Source organism: Sorghum bicolor, chromosome 2 (genome assembly GCF_000003195.3).
Source record: "Sorghum bicolor cultivar BTx623 chromosome 2, Sorghum_bicolor_NCBIv3, whole genome shotgun sequence".
NCBI lineage: Eukaryota > Viridiplantae > Streptophyta > Magnoliopsida > Poales > Poaceae > Sorghum > Sorghum bicolor.
The window spans coordinates 492032-510395 of record NC_012871.2 but is presented as its reverse complement, the minus strand read 5'-3'; the positions used below and the strand labels follow the sequence as shown (position 1 = coordinate 510395).

At 45.8% G+C, this 18364-nt stretch overlaps 4 protein-coding genes across 5 annotated transcripts; 3 read left to right on the top strand and 1 right to left on the bottom strand.

Annotated features, from left to right (window-relative positions):
- LOC8054502 lies at nucleotides 24-7684 on the top strand. 2 transcript variants are annotated; one of them, XM_002461262.2, is made up of 16 exons: nucleotides 24-243; nucleotides 1101-1517; nucleotides 1645-1870; nucleotides 1946-2194; nucleotides 2273-2388; nucleotides 2550-2645; nucleotides 2730-2817; nucleotides 2912-3141; nucleotides 3759-3943; nucleotides 4083-4282; nucleotides 4602-4934; nucleotides 5060-5161; nucleotides 5933-6230; nucleotides 6326-6474; nucleotides 6764-7048; nucleotides 7156-7684. In XM_002461262.2, the coding sequence occupies exons 2-16, from the start codon at nucleotides 1210-1212 to the stop codon at nucleotides 7345-7347; spliced, it is 3057 nt and encodes a 1018-aa protein (XP_002461307.1). In that variant the 5' UTR covers nucleotides 24-243; nucleotides 1101-1209; the 3' UTR covers nucleotides 7348-7684. The 2 variants fall into 2 exon arrangements, with proteins under 2 accessions (XP_002461307.1, XP_021308850.1); XM_021453175.1 differs by having other exon boundaries at nucleotides 1072-1517.
- On the top strand, nucleotides 8209-10402 carry LOC8081592. Its single transcript, XM_002461261.2, has 2 exons — nucleotides 8209-9424; nucleotides 9510-10402. The coding sequence occupies exons 1-2, from the start codon at nucleotides 8272-8274 to the stop codon at nucleotides 10148-10150; spliced, it is 1794 nt and encodes a 597-aa protein (XP_002461306.1). The 5' UTR covers nucleotides 8209-8271; the 3' UTR covers nucleotides 10151-10402.
- LOC8054501 lies at nucleotides 10722-11578 on the bottom strand. Its single transcript, XM_021454678.1, has one exon. The coding sequence runs from the start codon at nucleotides 11547-11549 to the stop codon at nucleotides 11028-11030; it is 522 nt and encodes a 173-aa protein (XP_021310353.1). The 5' UTR covers nucleotides 11550-11578; the 3' UTR covers nucleotides 10722-11027.
- LOC110432285 (atherin-like) lies at nucleotides 13729-16213 on the top strand. Its single transcript, XM_021452382.1, has 3 exons — nucleotides 13729-13774; nucleotides 15297-15726; nucleotides 16111-16213. Exons 1-3 carry the CDS (start codon nucleotides 13729-13731, stop codon nucleotides 16211-16213), a joined length of 579 nt encoding a protein of 192 aa, XP_021308057.1.

The window sequence follows — 18364 nt, the reverse complement described above, 5'->3', positions numbered from 1 at the left end:
GTGTTATTACCTGCCCCCTCCGATGCGGATTGCGGATGCGCACCTCTCTTCTCTTCTCCTTCCGAACCCAACCAAGCAGACGAAGCACACAGCCGCGCATCCTCCTCCCCTCGCCTGCCCTCCCCTGCGCTGCCCCGCCACTCCAGCATTTGGATTGGATTGGATTGGATTGCCCGGCCGTCGAGTGGAGGAGGTGGAGATCCATCCGCACTCCGGTTCCTTCCCGCCCGCTGCGCTTTATTGGTAACGCACAACTGCCATTCCATTCCATTCCTTCCTCCATTCTTAGGTGTTTCCTTTTTCCACTACATACATGGTACATGCATAGTACAGACACAACAGTGGTGAGCAATCGATTCCGAAACCCACTAACTCTTTATTAGTAAGTAGTAGAGGAGGCACCACAGGAACTGCTCAGGATTTTCGTTTCTTGCTGCATTGTAGCACTAAATTTTACTCCTTTTCTTTTTTCCATCCACCCGCCCACACATGGGGTGATTGGGCAGGCTATTGACTTCGGACCCCTCCAATGTGGAGTGCCTGTTTTTCTTTTCTTTTCTTTTTTCCTTCCGGGGCAAAAAAGAAAAGAAAAAACTCTTTGGCGCTGGTGGGTTATAATAACACAAACGGGCAAGTTGACTTGTATTATTATTATCATATAATTAATAAGTAGAACAAACATATATTTTTTTTTACAACAATAAGTAAACAGACATTGGTACTACTAGTATATTTGCCCACTTTGCACTAGTTATTACTTGTTGAGTAAACTCATGATACCTTGCTTCGCCACACCTGACTCTGCCCACGTGTTACAGTTCTGGATCCTTGCTTACCAATCGTACTAGGATGCCACTTCTTCTTCTAGGTTTTAAGGATTGCATTTTCTTTGCTGCCAAACTCTGAAATAAGTATCGCCATCCTGAAACCGTACCTTGTGTGCTTCAGAACTGTGCAACACATAGGTATTAACTAATGACTTCATCAATATGAAATAAGCATCGGCATTAATGATCAATCATTTCCTCTGATACTTCCAATTTTGTATAATCAGTTTTTACTTTTGCACAGATTTGATATTATACTATGTAATCATTCAGGCAAGCATCACATCACATCAGTTCAGCTTGATGCCTGAAGGAGAAGTTCAGTAGCACAGCATTTACACCAAAACAGCTGGTCTGCTCGTGCAAAAATATCCAGGTCCAGATGGGTTCAGACAAGCAGATTGGTAGCCCGCGCCCGCTCTTGGGAACCCTCAAGATGGGCAGAGTCAGGACTATCCTGACACATACATACCCGTACCCTCACGAGCACTCCAGGCATATTATGACTGCAGTGATTATTGCCTGTCTCTTTTTTATATCGTCTGACAACATGCATACGCTGATACATAAATTGGACAACAATATCAAGTGGTGGTCCATGTATGTTTGCCTCATTGGCTTCTTCTATTTCTTCTCGTCTCCTTTTCTTGGAAGAACCATTCAGCCAAGCTACTCAAATTTTAACCGTTGGTACGTATCCGCTTCCAGACTTCTTCAAAAATCAATATTCAATCCATTGGCTTTTTCTTCATTGGCCAGAGAAACTCTATGTTAATTGTTATTACACCATTCGCATAGTAATATTGCACAATTGCAGGTATGTTGCTTGGATTTGCTTTGCATCCCTGTACCATCTTCCTAGCTTCCAGTCAATGGGGGTTGATATGCGCATGAACCTTTCACTTTTCTTGACAATTTATTTCTCCTCGGTCCTTTTCATCATTGCCTTTCATATCATATTTATTGGTCTCTGGTACATTGGGTTGGTTGCACGCTTGGCAGGAACGAGGCCAGGAATATGGACAATTCTCCAGAACTGTACAGTAAGTTCTCTAGAATGCCCATTATATTCTTTCCTCCGTATTGATCCTAGCAAGATTCATCTTTTTTTCTTTCAGGTCATCAGTATTGCATGCTGTGTATTCTACAGTCATTGTGGGAATCGTGCTGTGCACAAGAGCAAATCTTTTGGTAGTAGTTCTGATCCCAGTTTGCTTGCTTTCCTTAAAAATGAAAACGGAAGCACCTGGATATCAAATTTTCTCCGTATGAATCAGTTGAAAGATGAGATATGTTCATCTTGGTTTGCTCCTGTTGGATCTGCAAGTGACTATCCTATTCTGGCAAAATGGGTTATTTACGGGGAGGTACTGCTTGCTTCTCCTTTGTTGCACTTTCTTATGGTGACATCCATGTTTCACTTCTTTGATCATGTTTTTCTCCAGTTAGTTTGCAGTGGATCCTGTGCTGGCCCATCAGATGAAATATCTCCTTTGTACTCATTGTGGGCTACATTTGTTGGCCTTTATATCGCTAACTTTGTTGTGGAGAGATCGACTGGGTATGCCTTTAGTTTTTCACACTGTGCGTACTAATATTGCTGAATTAGTTGTTGCCACATGGAGGCTACTAATGTTTCTTTCTGATACCTTAAGTTCTCTCTCTGAATGGTTAGTAATTGTGTAATTCTAATTCTTGGTTATGTTCCATAAATACTTTCAGATGGGCTCTTACCCACCCGTCAACAGATTTGGAGGATGAGAAGCTGAAGAGGCATATGAAACCAGATTTCCTGGACATGGTACCTTGGTATTCAGGGTAGGCCCGTCTACAACTTTAACTACATCAAGCTAGTTGAAACCAACAAAAAAGATCTGACATGTTGAATTTATATTTACACAGGACATCAGCTGATTTATTCAAGACAGCATTTGATCTTATGGTCTCTGTGACTCTTTTTGTCGGGCGATTTGACATGCGCATGATGCAGGTAAATTTCCAATTTCCAGCTTTGTTATCTGTGTCTGCACATTTTTGTGTCAAATTATTCTTTTTCTCAAACTACTTTTTACATCCTTCTGTAGGCTGCAATGAAAGGACCAACAGACAATACTTCAAATGATGACCTATTGTATGACTACTTCAATGAAAGGGAAGACCTTTGGTTTGACTTTGTTGCAGACACCGGTGATGGAGGGAATTCGTCATATACAGTTGCCCGGCTGTTAGCCCAACCATCTATTAGGACTGTTATCGGTGGCTCTATGCATACTCTTCCACGTGGGAACTTACTTATTATCGGCGGAGATCTTGCGTAAGACTGTACCATATTTAACCAAACCTGGTTCTTCTCTGCAGTCAATCTACTTGTGCATATTTGCAAAGCATTTCTTGTCTGCTTTTGCTTGGTTATTAGGAACACATGATTCACTTCTTCCTAATACCTTTGGAATTATATGTAACTAAGTTCTAACTGAGTGTTGGAATATCTAGTTAGTCTGGCTTGAGTTTTCGTCCTATTTTGAAAATGCTTTATTGATCTCTGTGCGCCATTATATTTTGCATATTGTTTTCTGACTGAAAGGTTATTCTGGTTGCCTCTGTATGATTCAAGCAACAGTACATGTGGATAAGATTACATGCTTCTTTTTCAGGAGGAAAATCTGATATTATTTTAGATATAGGATTCTTTGTGCCTTTGGCATTCTCCGTTGGCTCCATACAGCTTAAACTTTTCTAGTTTATGATTCCTAATACTTGATGGCCTGTAGTCACTAGATATCATCTCATATCACTTGCATGCTGAGATCTGTATCTTTACTGAATATTGCCCATACATATGGCATAATCTATAAACTAGATATGACTTAGTCCATTACTCCATTGCATTAGTGCATCATAGTCATAGATCTGTCGTTTTTCAATTTGCAGGTACCCAAACCCTTCATCATTTACATATGAGAGGCGCTTCTTTAGGCCTTTTGAGTATGCTCTACAGCCTCCACCTTGGTACAGGGATGAACATATAGCTTTGGATAAGCCTGAGCTTCCTCCTGGTGTATCAAAGATGACTGAATATGATGGGCCACAGTGTTTCATAATTCCTGGAAACCATGGTTTGTAAACATTCTTGATTAACTAATGATATCTCATATTATTTTCTTTCTTGTGTACTTGGTCAATGATGTAAGGAATACACAATGCATGTTTGTGTTTTGTTCCTTTCCCAATTTCTGATACTTTTTTTTATAACAGACTGGTTTGATGGGCTTCATACTTTTATGAGATATATATGTCATAAAAGCTGGTTAGGTGGATGGTTTCTGCCTCAGAAGAAGAGTTATTTTGCATTGCATCTTCCCAAGGGTTGGTGGATATTTGGTCTTGATTTATCTCTCCATGGCGATGTTGATGTGTACCAATTCAAGTTCTTTGCTGATGTTTGTCGGAATAAGGTGCATTTTTCTTTGCTTGCTCATCCTTTTTTCTTTTAAACGAGTTTCATTTCCTTATTTTTGGTTTCACATGGGACAACATGCATTAGTAATTGCTTCAAGTCTTCAACCATGTATGCCGGCTAATATTTACATGTACATAAACACAAAGAGACTTGTTGCAAATTCTTTGTAGTCTTAGGCTGATAGGCTCTTAGCCCCTTTTGCTTTCTAGTTGGAAGGAATCCCTCTTACCTTTCCAGAGTATCTCTTGGAACTTGGAAGTTGCAGGTAATATTTCCAGATTTAATTGATTGACTTCAATACTAAAGCTGTGCAGGTTGGAGAGAATGATTCTGTGATTGTAGTAACACATGAGCCAAACTGGCTTCTTGATTGGTATTGGAATGAGACTACAGGCAAGAATGTATCACATTTAATTCAGGAATACCTGAAAGGAAGATGTAAACTTCGCATGGCAGGGGATTTACACCATTTTATGAGGCACTCTGCCACTCAATCAGAAAAAACTAATTTTGTGCAACACTTACTTGTCAATGGATGTGGTGGCGCCTTTTTGCACCCAACACATGTTTTCAGAAACTTTGAGAGGTTCTCTGGAACCACCTATGAATGCAAGGCAGCTTATCCATCTTATGATGAGTCTAGTGGGGTATGTTTTTTTCCTATGTTGATGAAGTAATTCTTGCTTATTTAGTTCAGTGATCAGCTTAAGAAGCTTTGTGTACTATACTATCAATTGTGAGATGAGCACGATCTAATTTACTAAATTCACAGATTGCATTGGGTAACATATTGAAGTTCCGCAAAAAGAATTGGCAGTTTGACATCATTGGTGGTTTTATATACTTCATACTGGTGTTTTCAATGTTCCCGCAGGTTAGTTGCAGATTCTCAAAATGGCCATTTTATTTGAAAGATTATCCTTTGTCGCACATTTGAATTAGTAGTAACTGTGGAGGTTAGTTGCTAATAGTAATCTTGAGCCTCAGTTTTTCTCCTCTGATTTTTCTGAAATCAAAATCTGGAAGCATTTTTTCATAGTAAAATTGTTCTCACTTTCATCTTAAAAAAACTGAGCTCCACTTCATTAAATGTCTCTCTAATAAATTATCTAATCATCTCTTGAAGAATTTAGAACTTTGCCAACACATCTGTAAAATATTCATGTAAGAAGATGAACAACCGACAACGTCAAAGGGTTTCAATTCATCCAAGAAGGGCTAAAGAACTGAGAATAGAGCATTTAGTCATCATCAGTTGGACTGTACCAATCGGCCACCACTAGCAAATTTATTCCCAGTTTTGTAAACTAAGTAGTACTTGCACCTTTCTTGCTTCTGTGGGCTGACCTCTGTTATGGATATGGATTTATTTTAATTTGCTTATTTCTTCCTTTTCTTTTTGAAGAATGTTAGTAATTACTGTAAATCTTGAAGTATGTTTGTTGACCAAAAGTTAGCTGGTTGGTACTGGACATGTCATATTCTTTGTACCAGCCTCAGATCAATACTTTGCATCACATAAATCATCCATTACCCTTTATGGTCTCTTGATTTGTATTCATATTGCTACTACCACTTGGAAGGTCAAATTGACCAACATATCGATTTGTATTCATATTCTTGATTTTATTTTTATTTGTTCCAGTGTAATCTTGTTCATATCTTAAATGAAGAAACTTGGTCTGGGCGTCTGAAAAGCTTCTCAGGCACAATATGGAGTGCTTTGCTTTATATTTTTGAGCACTCTTATGTCTCTTCAGTAGGAAGTCTTACTTTACTGATGGCCTCATATTCATTCGTACCATCCAAACTATCAAGGAGGAGAAGAGCTATTATAGGCGGCCTCCATGTTTTGGCCCATTTAACTGCAGCGCTACTTTTAATGTTGCTGCTGGAGTTGGGCATTGAAATTTGTATTCGTAATCATTTATTGGCAACTTCAGGTATGCCATGCCATAGTGGTGCTTCCTGAATTCTTACCATAGGTGATGGGTCAAAATCCTAGTGAAAGCTTTATTACAAATATTTTTTTTTGTAGGTTATCACACTTTGTATGAATGGTATCGATCCATGGAAAGTGAGCATTTTCCAGATCCTACTGGTCTTCGTGCTCGTTTGGAGCAATGGACTCTGGGACTGTACCCAGCATGTATAAAATACCTTATGTCAGCCTTTGACGTCCCTGAGGTAATAAATTTTTTTTTTGGGAAATGTTACAGTGTGCTTGTCTGGACATTCCTTGAGGAATGGATCTGGTGGAATTAATGATGATCTACTGTAAAAAAAAAATTATATGTGGAATGGAAAAGAACTAGTCATCTAACTTCACAAATTCAGAATTTAACTGTGCTGAAAATGTGATGCATTACACTACAGAAGATTAATTTTTTCTAGATTTTGTGCATATTACTGTCTCCTTTCCAATCCATGTTTTGTAGATTTGAGCAAGCATCTAACAGCTTATACCTTTGCTCAGGTCATGGCTGTGACAAGAATAAATATATGCAAGAACGGAATGATGTCTCTTTCACGTAGTGTTCTGATCATGTACTATACTTCTGTGTTTATCTATTTCTGGATTTTCTCGACCCCAGTTGTTTCTCTCATATTTGGTAGCTACCTGTACATCTGCATCAACTGGTTCCACATACACTTTGATGAAGCCTTCTCATCACTGCGCATTGCAAACTACAAATCTTTCACAAGGTTTCATATTAAGAAGGATGGTGATCTGGAAATATTTACTCTTGCAGTTGACAAGGTAACAGATCAGCCTGCGTTCCTTTCCTCCCATCTGCTCATAACTTTGTCGCCTTATGTAATTGCACATTTGTAACAAAATGTTTCTTTGCTCCACTGAATAAACAGGTCCCAAAGGGCTGGAAGTTGGATCCGAGGTGGGAATCAGAGGGAAGAGGGCCTCATCAGCTCAGCCATGACCGGAAGCATCCAAGCAAGTGGAGGTCAGCCTCATCACCGGACCCTGTGAGATCTGTACGGGTTGTCGACCATTTCACCATTGAAAGAACAAGAACCTCAGATACGGAGCCCTCTTCCTGATTCTGCAGCCCTTGCTGTTCCGAGGAGTTGCTACTGCTAGCTAGAAAAATTAACAATAACTAGCTTCATCACACACTGTTGTTTTTGTTTCTGATGATCCAGCCAACTTAGGTGGACCTGGGTTATCCACCCTTGTTGGCGTCCTTGCTTTACTGACCTCACCTGCAGCATTGTAATCTGTATGTATAGAAAGAAAATTCACCTGCTGCCTACTGCTTGTATTCAATCAAAGGAATGTAACAAAAAAATAGAACTAGAGTGTTACAGAAGAATGTTTTGAGAAAGCAAATGGATGAATCGATTCTTCGATTTACTAAAGATTGGTTCTATTCTGTTTTCTCCTTTTTGGCTTGTTGTCCAGGAACCATGTGATGATCCAGCCTGGTACATTGGCCTGTCATGATCGGTGGTGTTTTGTTTTGTTTTGTTTTTGTTTTTGTTTTTTGTTTTAATAAGGGATCGCTTGTTCTTGTTGGGAGATCCATCAAAACAGGCCGAAAGGTACATAAAGATCCATCAAGGTGAGATCAAATGCTGGTTCCTTACTTGGGTGCCACTCTAGTCTTTGGTAGTTACACTCATTTGTTCAAAGTTGTTGGGTGAGCAGAAGAAGCCACACTGGCCGGCTTCAGTTCTGCTGAAGTCGCCTTGTCTTTAGAAAGACGCAGGTGTGCGATGCAAGGTCTTTTTGTATCTTGTCCAATGTTAAAGCTAAAGCCCTGGGGGAGAGGAAGCATATCATACTGAGCAAGCATATCATCATAGCTTCGCATCTTTGCTTTGCTCATCAAGTGAGCAAGCATCTGATGACGATCACATACATGCCATACTGTTATGTGTATGGCTATATATATAAATGAAGCATGAAGCATGGGCAATCAATCAGAGTGACATCCATCTCCATCTATACACAAAACGACGACAATGGCGAAGCAGACTGAGAGTGGAGAAGAGAGCTACGACCTGCAGAAACTGCGGCCCGAAGTGGATAAGCTGTTCGAGGAATTGGACGCCATGGCCGACAAACCTCTGGATGATGAGAGTGAGAGGAATGTCCTGGCTGAAATCTCCAAGGTCCTCGAACAGATCAAGGCCAAGATCGCACTGCGAGGCGATGGCAAGGAGGTAAAGGACGACGATGTCCTTCCCCGGAGCAAGAGGGAGGAGCTGCACAACCTGGTGCGCCTCCTCAGGGCTGCATTGGTGGAACGCGGCGCTGCGTCGTCGGACCACTGCAAGTGGCCGCGTGAGCAGCAGGACGCTGCGGAGAGCTCTGGCGCCGGCGGCGCCGACGACAGCAAGCCGGCGACGACCGGCTGCATCCCCTGCGGCAAGCCCCGGGCGTCGAAGCAGCAGCAGCAGCAAAGCAAGAAGCAGGAGCAGGAGCAGGAAGAGAAAGAAAGCCGCGTGTCACTGACGCTGCTGCTCCGGCTGACCAAGAACGTGCTGGAGCCGGAGCAGTACTACGAGTGGACGACCAGCTACGTGGACGAGGAGAGGATCTACGGGTGGGACAAGGAGGCCGGCGAGGTGATCGACGCCCTCGTGGCCCCCGACGGCTCGGAGCGGATGTTCCGGGCGGCGGGCATCGCGGGCATCCACGGCAGCGGCAAGACGGCGCTGGCGCAGAAGGTGTTCGTGCACGACAAGGCCAAGGACAACTTCGCGCTCCGCCTGTGGGTCTGCGTCGGCCCGCCGGACTCGGAGGACCGCTTCAACCTCCTCTACCGGATGCTCGACAACCTCGGCCTCGACACCGCCAAGGTCGAGGACATCGTCGACAAATCCCAAGTCGTCACAAAAGCCATCGCGAAGGAGACCGCTGCCGTCGACAAGGAACTCCGCGAGAAGGCGGCCAAGATGGTGGGCGCAGCCAGAGGTGCCGGGCGGCAGAACCAGGCGGTGGAGGATACCGCCGGAAAGGAGACACCCGGCGATGCGCCGAAGGAGGGGAGCGCCGGCGCTGGTGAAGACGCCAACAACAAGCAGGCAAAGGAGGCGGAGAAGGATCGCATCTTCAAGGAGCTGCTCAAGGAGAAGATCGACAGCAGCCGTGCCGTCGAGACATCCAAAATCGGTAGGTAATTCGCACTACTTACAATACAATTGGCGAAAAGGCAATGCAATGCAAAGTTGCAAACATGGAATATATAATTGAACAGGAGTGCTGCTCTACATCCTCAACATGACGCTGTCCAAGACGTCGTACATGATCGTGTTCGACGACATCCGGGCATACCGCCGGGACGACGACGACGACGGGTGCTGGTACAGCAACCTGACGCTGCAGCCGCCGGCGGAGGGCGAGTGGGGGGACCGCCTCGCCTACGGCCTGCCCAAGGGGGAGCACAGGGGCGCCGTGCTGGTCACCTGCCGCAAGGAGGACGACGCCAAGATGATGGCGCGCACGGGCCTCGTGGTCCGCCCGCCCAAGCTCGAAGGGGGCGACGCCTGGAAGCTCTTCAGGAGGGAGTACGACCAGGCCAAGGACGACAAGCGCAAGAAGGAAGGCGGCAAGGTGGAGGAGGACCTTCTGCTGAAGCAGCTGGGGGAGATGAAGAAGGAGATCGTGGACAAGTGCCTCGGCCTGCCGGTGGCCATCATCGAGGCGGCCAAAGGCTTCGCCGGCCTGGAGCCCTTGCCAGATTTGCCGGATGATACTATCAAACTGAAAGAAGCTGCTGCGGCAGAGGATAAACCACCCGCAGCCGCTGGGGGTCACACTCGCACAGAAAGCAGCGAGGGCATCCATCAGGCTGACGAAGAAGCAGCAGCAGCACAAGCTGCTGATGAGTCTGAATGAAGGGCAATCAATACTTAACTGAACTCGTCATCCGTAATACATTTGCCGCGCAAATTGCTGTGAGATCTCTCTCTCTCTCTCTCTCTCTCTCTCTCTCTCTCTCTCTCTCTCTCTCTCTCTCTCTCTCTCTCTCTCTCTCTCTCTCTCTCTGTATGTGTGAGTGTGTCGGCATCTTCTTCCTGCCGGTTGTGTGTCCGCTTACTATATCTATTCTACATCTCAAATTATAAGTTATTATAACTTTTTGAAAAGTCTTGAATTTGATCAAATTTCTATAATAAAATAATTACACTTATAATATATTAAATAAGTATCATTATTGCTTCGATGCTCTTCTCTATTCCTTGCTTCATTCCCTTTTGTCGAATCCATTGCTTCGATTCCTACTAATTAAGGCCCCCCTTTGGCTCATAAGATGGGCAAAAGGAATTTTGTAGGATTCAGATTCTTAGATAATTTTTTTCTTTCCTAGCCTTTGGTTCATAGGAAAAGCTAATTAAGGAAGTGTTCCATAGGATTAGAGTCGTCCTATACAAAAAAATACATGAGACGAAGCTCATGGAAACTTTTCTGACGGGAAAGAAATGGCGCGCACATATAAACCACATTGTCAATCATATATGCCTTGTTTTTGGTCCAAATCATACACTGTGAAAATCAAACATGGCACAAAATACAAACATACATATAGTGCAAAATGGACTACATTTCATATGTATTTGTGGCTAGCAACACTAATTTCATGCAATATCAGAGAGAATATGGGGGTATAAAGGTGCTACTTATAATGAGTGTAATATATTATATATAAGAACCTCACCAAATATATATAAGAACCTCACCAAAAAGATTTCCCGAGAATACAGTGCTAGTACTTTTAATGGTCATGGACTATGATCTTAGCGACCGTGTCCATCTTCTCGATATTGTACATGTCGCCCAAGCCCATGTGCTCCATAAGGAGCCAGATGACGGTGATGAGCTCACCACCGTGATTGAGCTGCTGCACATGTGTGCTGCCCGGGCATTTGCGTGCTGCATATAGCAACATCTCCATCCAGACCCCGGCCACTATGTCCCACATGACATCCTCGTACAGCTCTCTCAGTGCCTTGGCCAGTATGACCGCGTCGAACAACACCGACAAACTCTCGTCGGCCTTCACCACCGATGGCTTCTCCGACGTGTTCACGCTTAGCAGCATCAACCGCGCATCCCTAGGGCTAGGGTTCCATGCCGCCATGGAGGCGAAGAACCTCCGTGCCTCCGCGACCGTGTCCTGGTACCGCATCAGCCAGATGCCCGTCCTGGCCGTCTCCGGCTGTTTGATCAACAGGTACAACATGTACTCCGACAGGGTCTTGGAGATGGCCCGCTTGCGTGAGTCATCTGTAGTCATCGGCCCTTGGTAGTCCCTGACCAAACACACAGGTCTGTGGCAATGTGCCCCAGCAGGAGGGACTCATCGAAGTCCTTCACCTTCACCACGCTGTCTATGATGACACTGAATATCTTGTGTGTCCCTCAGCCACCCACTGCCTTTCTTTGATCCTTTCCTCGTTCCTGTTGATGACGAGCGAGCCTCGGCAGTTGAAGATCGACCTTCTCAATCTCCATGTAATCCCCATGACGAGTTAGCTGCAAGGCAGTGTGCTTGATAGAGTCGAAGAATGTGTTGAGGATTTGGGACTCCTCGATGTAACCAGAGAAATCTTCGGTTATGTACTTGATGCGGAGTGACTGGTGGTGAATAAAGATGAAGTCTTGGAGGACAGGGAGCTCTGCTAGTCCGTGGACGGCACCTAACATCTTGGTGACCTTGAGGCAGCACCCACGCATGCCACCAAAGCTGTCAGGCACGCCAAGACAATAGCTGATGAGATTGAACTGCGCTACCGTCCCCGACCAGCGCCGGGGCCTCCACCGCTTGATGATGATCCAGGCCCGGGCAAGCCACTTGAAGAACCGGTGAGATGACTTCTTCTCTAGGTAGACCTTGGTGCGGTTGGAGAAGAGGAGCATGAACAGCGCCACCGAGTCGAGCGCCAGCCCGCCCAGCAGCAGTGCGTACGTGATGCCTACGTCGACAGGCAAGATCTGGTGGTTGGGCTTGTCGAGGAAGAAGAAGATGGCGAGTGCAGAGATGAGGCAGGCAGAGCAGATGGAGCGGAGGACCCAACCAGTCCTGGTGTAGGCGGCCGGCGCCTTGAATTGGTGTACACCATGTCATAGATGAAGTTTAGCTCCAATTCGATCACTTCGAACGCCTCCGTGCGCGTCATGTCCTCGTGCTCCAGGAAGAAGGCTGTGCTCAGCCGCTGCTCCTTGAAGCTCAGGATGAGGTTGACGAAGAGACGCCTGAAGATGAGGAAGAACTCGTACGCCCGTGCCTCCGCTCCACGCTCTTCTTCCTGTCCTGCTCCTGCATCTTCCATATGGTCTCTTGTCTCTCCATCTCCTTCTGCGCATAGCTGGCCTCACCATTTGGTATGGCAACCTCGACGATAAGGCCAGCCTTCTCCTTGGAGTCAAACTCCGTCATGAACTTGGCAAAGTTGCGACCAGGGTTAGGGGTGCCTACGATGTTGCTACGGAACCTTTCTAGGCTACCGTACCGCAGTAGAGGGAATAAGTGCGCTCTCCATACTTGATGGTGCCGACGATGAACATGAGGACGGTGCCGTGGATTAGAGGGTTGCCGTGCATGGAGCATAAAAAGATGACGGCGGCGGACAAGAGCTCGAAGAGGAGGCCAATGAGGTGGCGGATCCACAGCTCGTTGTCCTCCACGGAGTAGGCGGTGATGGTGTCCGGACCACCTAGATGAAGCAGCAGGAACGGCGTCCAGAAGGCGAAGATGGTGGGGCTGCTGCTGCCTGCGGTGGTGCTCGTGGTTGTGCCGCCACGCTTGAGGCCAAAGCTAGATGAGGAGTTGCCACCGCCGCCGATGTTGCCCATGTTGTTGAGGATGAGGCCAAGGGCGAGGTCGGCGACCCAGTCAGCAAGGAGGTAGCAGGACCAGACGGTGAGACGGGACCATAAGGCTGAGGACCGCCTGCGCATGGGTCCGAGGAAGATGAGGAGGACCTGGAGGAGTATGGCCACCCGGATCTCCCAGTTGCTGTCCTGCTGCGGCACCGGAGGGTTCAAACCCATTGTCGCCGTTGGCCTGTATGCATATAGATACAATAAGTAAAAATATAGGTGGAAATTTTGTCCTCTCACACGCATCACCGTTGGATGCGTGTGTGCATCCCCAAGCTAGCACACATTTTAATGGCGTGCATATGTGAGGGCACATGCTCTTAAAGGTAAAGATACATTTGCTACTAGATTGGTATGCTATGTTCGTTGTTCATCATCTAATTAATATGCATGTATGTAGCTTATTATATTTACATGGCACATACTGATCACTAGAGAATTGTCCAATAAAATGCTTTGGTGTTGCGCTTCAATTCTGATGGCTGAGAAAAAAAAAAAAGAGGAACTGGTCACTGGCGCCACTCATACAGTCACATTTGACAAAGCTTTCTTTCACAAAAATTTACCCGTCTGCAATGTGTTACTGTGTAAAGATGGGCATGAAATTAAAGAGGCGCGTCTCCGAAATATCCAGAGATGGTTCCTAAATAGAGGAGTACATGATATCCACTCAACAGAGGCCGCTAATGATTCCTATATATCCTACATGTCCCTGGGAAAACTATATATACAGAGACACGTAGTGGATAGATGCATCTCTAATCTTAGATCCATGATGCATGTTTCTCGTTTTAGGCCTGTTTGGTACAGCTCAACTTTACCAGTAAAGTTGTTTTTTTTAAAATAACTTTATAAGCAACTTTCTAGATAAAGCTGAGCTATTTTGAAAAAAATATTTGGTAAAATAGCTTCATCAACTACTTTTTGCATAAATGAGAGAGAAATGAGGGAGAGAGAGCTACAATAAGCTACATTTTTCAGTTTTATCCTAACTCATGTCTTTGTGAGAGGAGAATAAAAACAACTTCACCTATAAAGCTGTAAAGCTGTTTTAGAAACAAGTGTTTGGCAAAAAAAATAGCTCACAACAGCTCATGAAGCTATTGTGAGTTGTACCAAACAAGCCCTTAGTATCACTATAACTAATGTATGCGTCTTCTTTGTGAGCAACTCCAGCCCACCTCCTAAACAAGTCCCTATTCTAAATCTAGGGACTTGATCCAAAAAAAATTAACTCCAACCCACCTTCTACTTGGGCTCCCATTTTCCATGCCCTCCCAAATTATAGTTTCAGCCCCTCACATCTAGAACCCCTCTATCTAGTGTGATCCCACCCACACTACCGGAAAACCGGACGTTGCCGTGTGCCTGTAGGTTTGCCGTGCGCAAGCCTACAGGCACACGGCAAAGAGAAGATTTGCCGTGCGCCCCCCATACCAGCACACGGCAAAGCTCAAACACTCGGCGTTTACGTCCTGCGCCGTGAGCTAAACAGAAGAGCTCACGGTGAAGTCAATCCATTTGCCGTGTGCCGAGAAAAAACACACGGCGAAAATAAAACACATGTTGAATCCAATCTTTGCCGTGTGCCAGAATGGGGCTCACGGCAAAATTCTGACGCCGTCGGCCTCCGTTGGCTGCCGGCAACTCTTTGCCGTGTGCCAATGGGGGGCTCACGGCAACCCTTGGTTCTTTGCCGTGTGCTAGTCTGGGGCGCACGGCAAAGACTGTCTTCGCCGTGTGCCCGATAAATAGCACACGGTGAACTATAACTTTTTTTCTTATTTATTAGTTAATTAGTGTTCCTTTGACTTTAATTATTATTTCAACTTGTAATTCGGATCTAATCTTATGTTCTAGTCTTAAGTTAAGTTGTTTATAGCTCGCTCATGATGCTAATTTGGATGAGAAACAATATTTGATGGTTAGAACTGGAAATTATGGTGTTGACGTGAGCTTGTAATAGAGGCTCACCAACTCTAGCTATTGAAACAACATGTATCTAGGTTGCATTCATGCTATAGTTGCGATCGATCTGAGGTGGTGCAAGCTATGATCGTGGTCACGACAAAGAGTTGCCTTTGCCGTGTGCTGTAGCTTAGGCTCACGACGAAGTGTTTTTAATTCTTATTTAACAAAAGGAAACTTTGTCGTGTGCTAGATCGCGGGCACACGGCAAAGTGGCTGCATAACACACCCGGCCAGGCCTCTAACGGCCACAATTTTGCTCGCGCCGCCCTCATCTCCCACCCCGCGCCGCCGCTCGCTCGCCGCTCGCCCGCGCCCGCGCCCCCACGCACCTCCGGCCGCGCCCCCGCCCACCTCCGGCCGCGCCCCTACCCACCTCCCCGCCCACCTCCGGCCGCGCCCCCGCGCACCTCCTCGCCCGCGCCTCTGCTCGCCCGCGCCTCCGCCCGCCCGTGCCACCGCGCGCTCCGCGCGCCGCGCCCGGCCCTCCCGGCCCTCGGCGCCCACGCGCACTCCGGCCGCTCTCGGCCCTCGGCGCTCGGCGCCCTCGACCCCGACGCCTCCAAGCTCCTCGACCCCGACCCCCGGCACCCCGACAGCACTTCGAAGCCCCCAAAGGACCGGTAAAATCCTATATTTCATGCGTTTGACACATTTACTAAATGTCATTTTATACTTGCATATATCCGATGTAAACAAATGCAAAATGATAGGCTAAGTTGTAGTGTATGGTGGACACCAAAGGGCTGTAGCTTATTGCCATGACTAGTTTATTGTTTTTTGGGCAAAATGATAGGCTAAGGTGTGGTGTATGGTGGCATACTGTTGGTTTGAGCTCCTAATATTGTCTGCTTGATTATCTATGAAAATTCGATGGAGCCATCGTGCCATTGATATGTATATGTGGTTGGCGGCCATCGAGTCGTTGTTTGTTGCAGGTTTTGGATACCTCACCGTGTAGGGGAGGTGCTGTCGAATTTTTAATTGACAATATTGTGTTTTTTTAGTGAAAACCCCGTGGGAGCCGAGTGCGAGTCTGCCTGCACTGCTTCACCTCGCCGCTGCACCGACCTGCCACTGCCCCGCTATCCTTACTCCACCGCCACCTAAGGTATAATCCATCTTACCTTCTCATGGTCTAGGTCACGTAACCTAGTTATTCCAACCTGAGTTATTCCAACCTATACAACCTGCTGTCAACACTCCTGTGAGTTGCCTTCTATTTATAATGTTTGTTAAGTCCATATATCCGTTGTTAGACAACACTTCTATTTATAACCTTTGTCTAACACATGCAACATATTTAACTTTGTGGAGAATCAATCGGCGGCGTCAAACGATCCACCTCCTAGGCTACAAGGAGGATCGGGGTGGGACGCATGGAGTGGGCCGAGGTAGGTGGAGTGTGATTCATGATGTCGAACGCATGGAGTGAGACTTGTAATGGTTATGGACATTATGTGATGCTTGTGGGTTTATATGTGTTGCTCATGGAGTTTATTTGTTGGTTGTGGCCTACATGTGAGATGGACATGGAGTTTATGTGATGGATTTGTCGTATTTATGATATATATGTGATCTGTGATGCTTATGAATGTATATGTGTGATCTGTGATATATATCTTTTTGTGTTTGATGGCAAAGAAAGTAAACAAGCAAAAAAAAATTGACCATAAAGGCCGTGCGTTGCACACGGCAAAGAGCTTGTTTGCCGTGTGCTGTAGCCTAAGGCACACGGCAAAGACTGCTGGCCAGAGATACCTGGAAACTGCCTTTGCCGTGTGCCTGGTCAAGAAGCTCACGGCAAAGCCTCAAATTTTGCCGTGAGCCTGGTCAGGAAGCACACGGCAAAGAGTGCTGGCCAGAGTTACCTGGGAACTTTCTTTGCCGTGTGCCTGATAAGGAGACACACGACAAAGCCTCAAATTTTGCCGTGAGCCTGCTCAGGAAGCACACGGCAAAGTCAGGAAGCACACAGCAAAGTTAGGAAGCGCACGGCAAAAATAATTACTTTGCCGTGAGCCCTGAGGCCATCACACGGCAAAGCTGGCCGTTACTGCGCACACGACCGTTACGTTGCTTTTGTGTGCCGAGGGCCGGAAAGACACACGGCATTACGTTTGCCGTGCGCCCTGAGGCTGGCACACGGCAAAGATGGTCTTCACCGTCAGCTACTGTGCCGTGCACTCTTTGCCGTGTGCTTTGGGCATTTTGTCGTGTGCCTCAGGCACACGGCAAAGCTCGTGAGTCCGGTAGTGCCACTTTCCTCTCCCCACCCATAAAATCAAGACAAGAATATATGAGATAAGGACTTGGTCTGTTTTTTTTCATTGGAGTTGAGTCTTAATTTGAGCCCCTATTTTTTTATTATAGCTTGTAAATAAAAGTTTAAGAGGTACTTGGGCTGGAGTTGCTTAACGGTGAGGAAAAAAACAGTGGTCCTTAAATAAAAAAAACAAGTGAAAATATGGGACAAGTACCAACTTCCGGCTATAGTTTTTGGTGCGTTTTCAAGGATAATGATGGAAAAAGATTTCGGGCTACATCTAGATATATCATCATAATGCAAGTTGATCGTCGGAAATAAGGATCTATCGGAAAAAAGACAAGTTGTTATTGATGCAAATTATTAAACGAAAAGGAAGAAAGGGGAAAACAAAATACGCACTATAGCAGTCGGTTCTTGCTTGATGCTGCGACCCCTCGCTCGATCTGTCGTTTGTTTACTTGGCGCCTCAGATGCGATCGATCCGCTGCAAAATTTGGTCGATCGATCTAAGTATATAAGGTGGTGTGTGTCAGCCGGCCTTAATTATATATCTGCAATTCTATACATATGCATGCATGCAAATGCAATGTGTACGCTGGGCTTGGTTTTGGTGGTAACGCTGCTGATATATATTAGCCTCGACCGCGCGTCGGTGATGCTAATTAACGCTTCTTGTCGACACTCCTACTCTCCTAGCTTGCTTCGATGGAATAAAGCTTTTTCTGCCTCTGCAAGACACGGATCGGAGAAAGGGCCGGCAGTCCCCGGCCGGACTAAAAAAGTGTATCATCAACAAGCTTCTTTTGCTACCATAATTTGTCCTCCACACATCACACATAAACGTAATAGACAAGACAAAAGAAGCTGAATATATAGAAACTAGCTAGCTACCCAGCTAGGTGGAGATGACAGCAAGCAAGCATATCAAGTTCGATCGATCACATGATCTACTCTATCCGGCCGGTGCTTTCAATTGCATTGCAAGGAGAGCA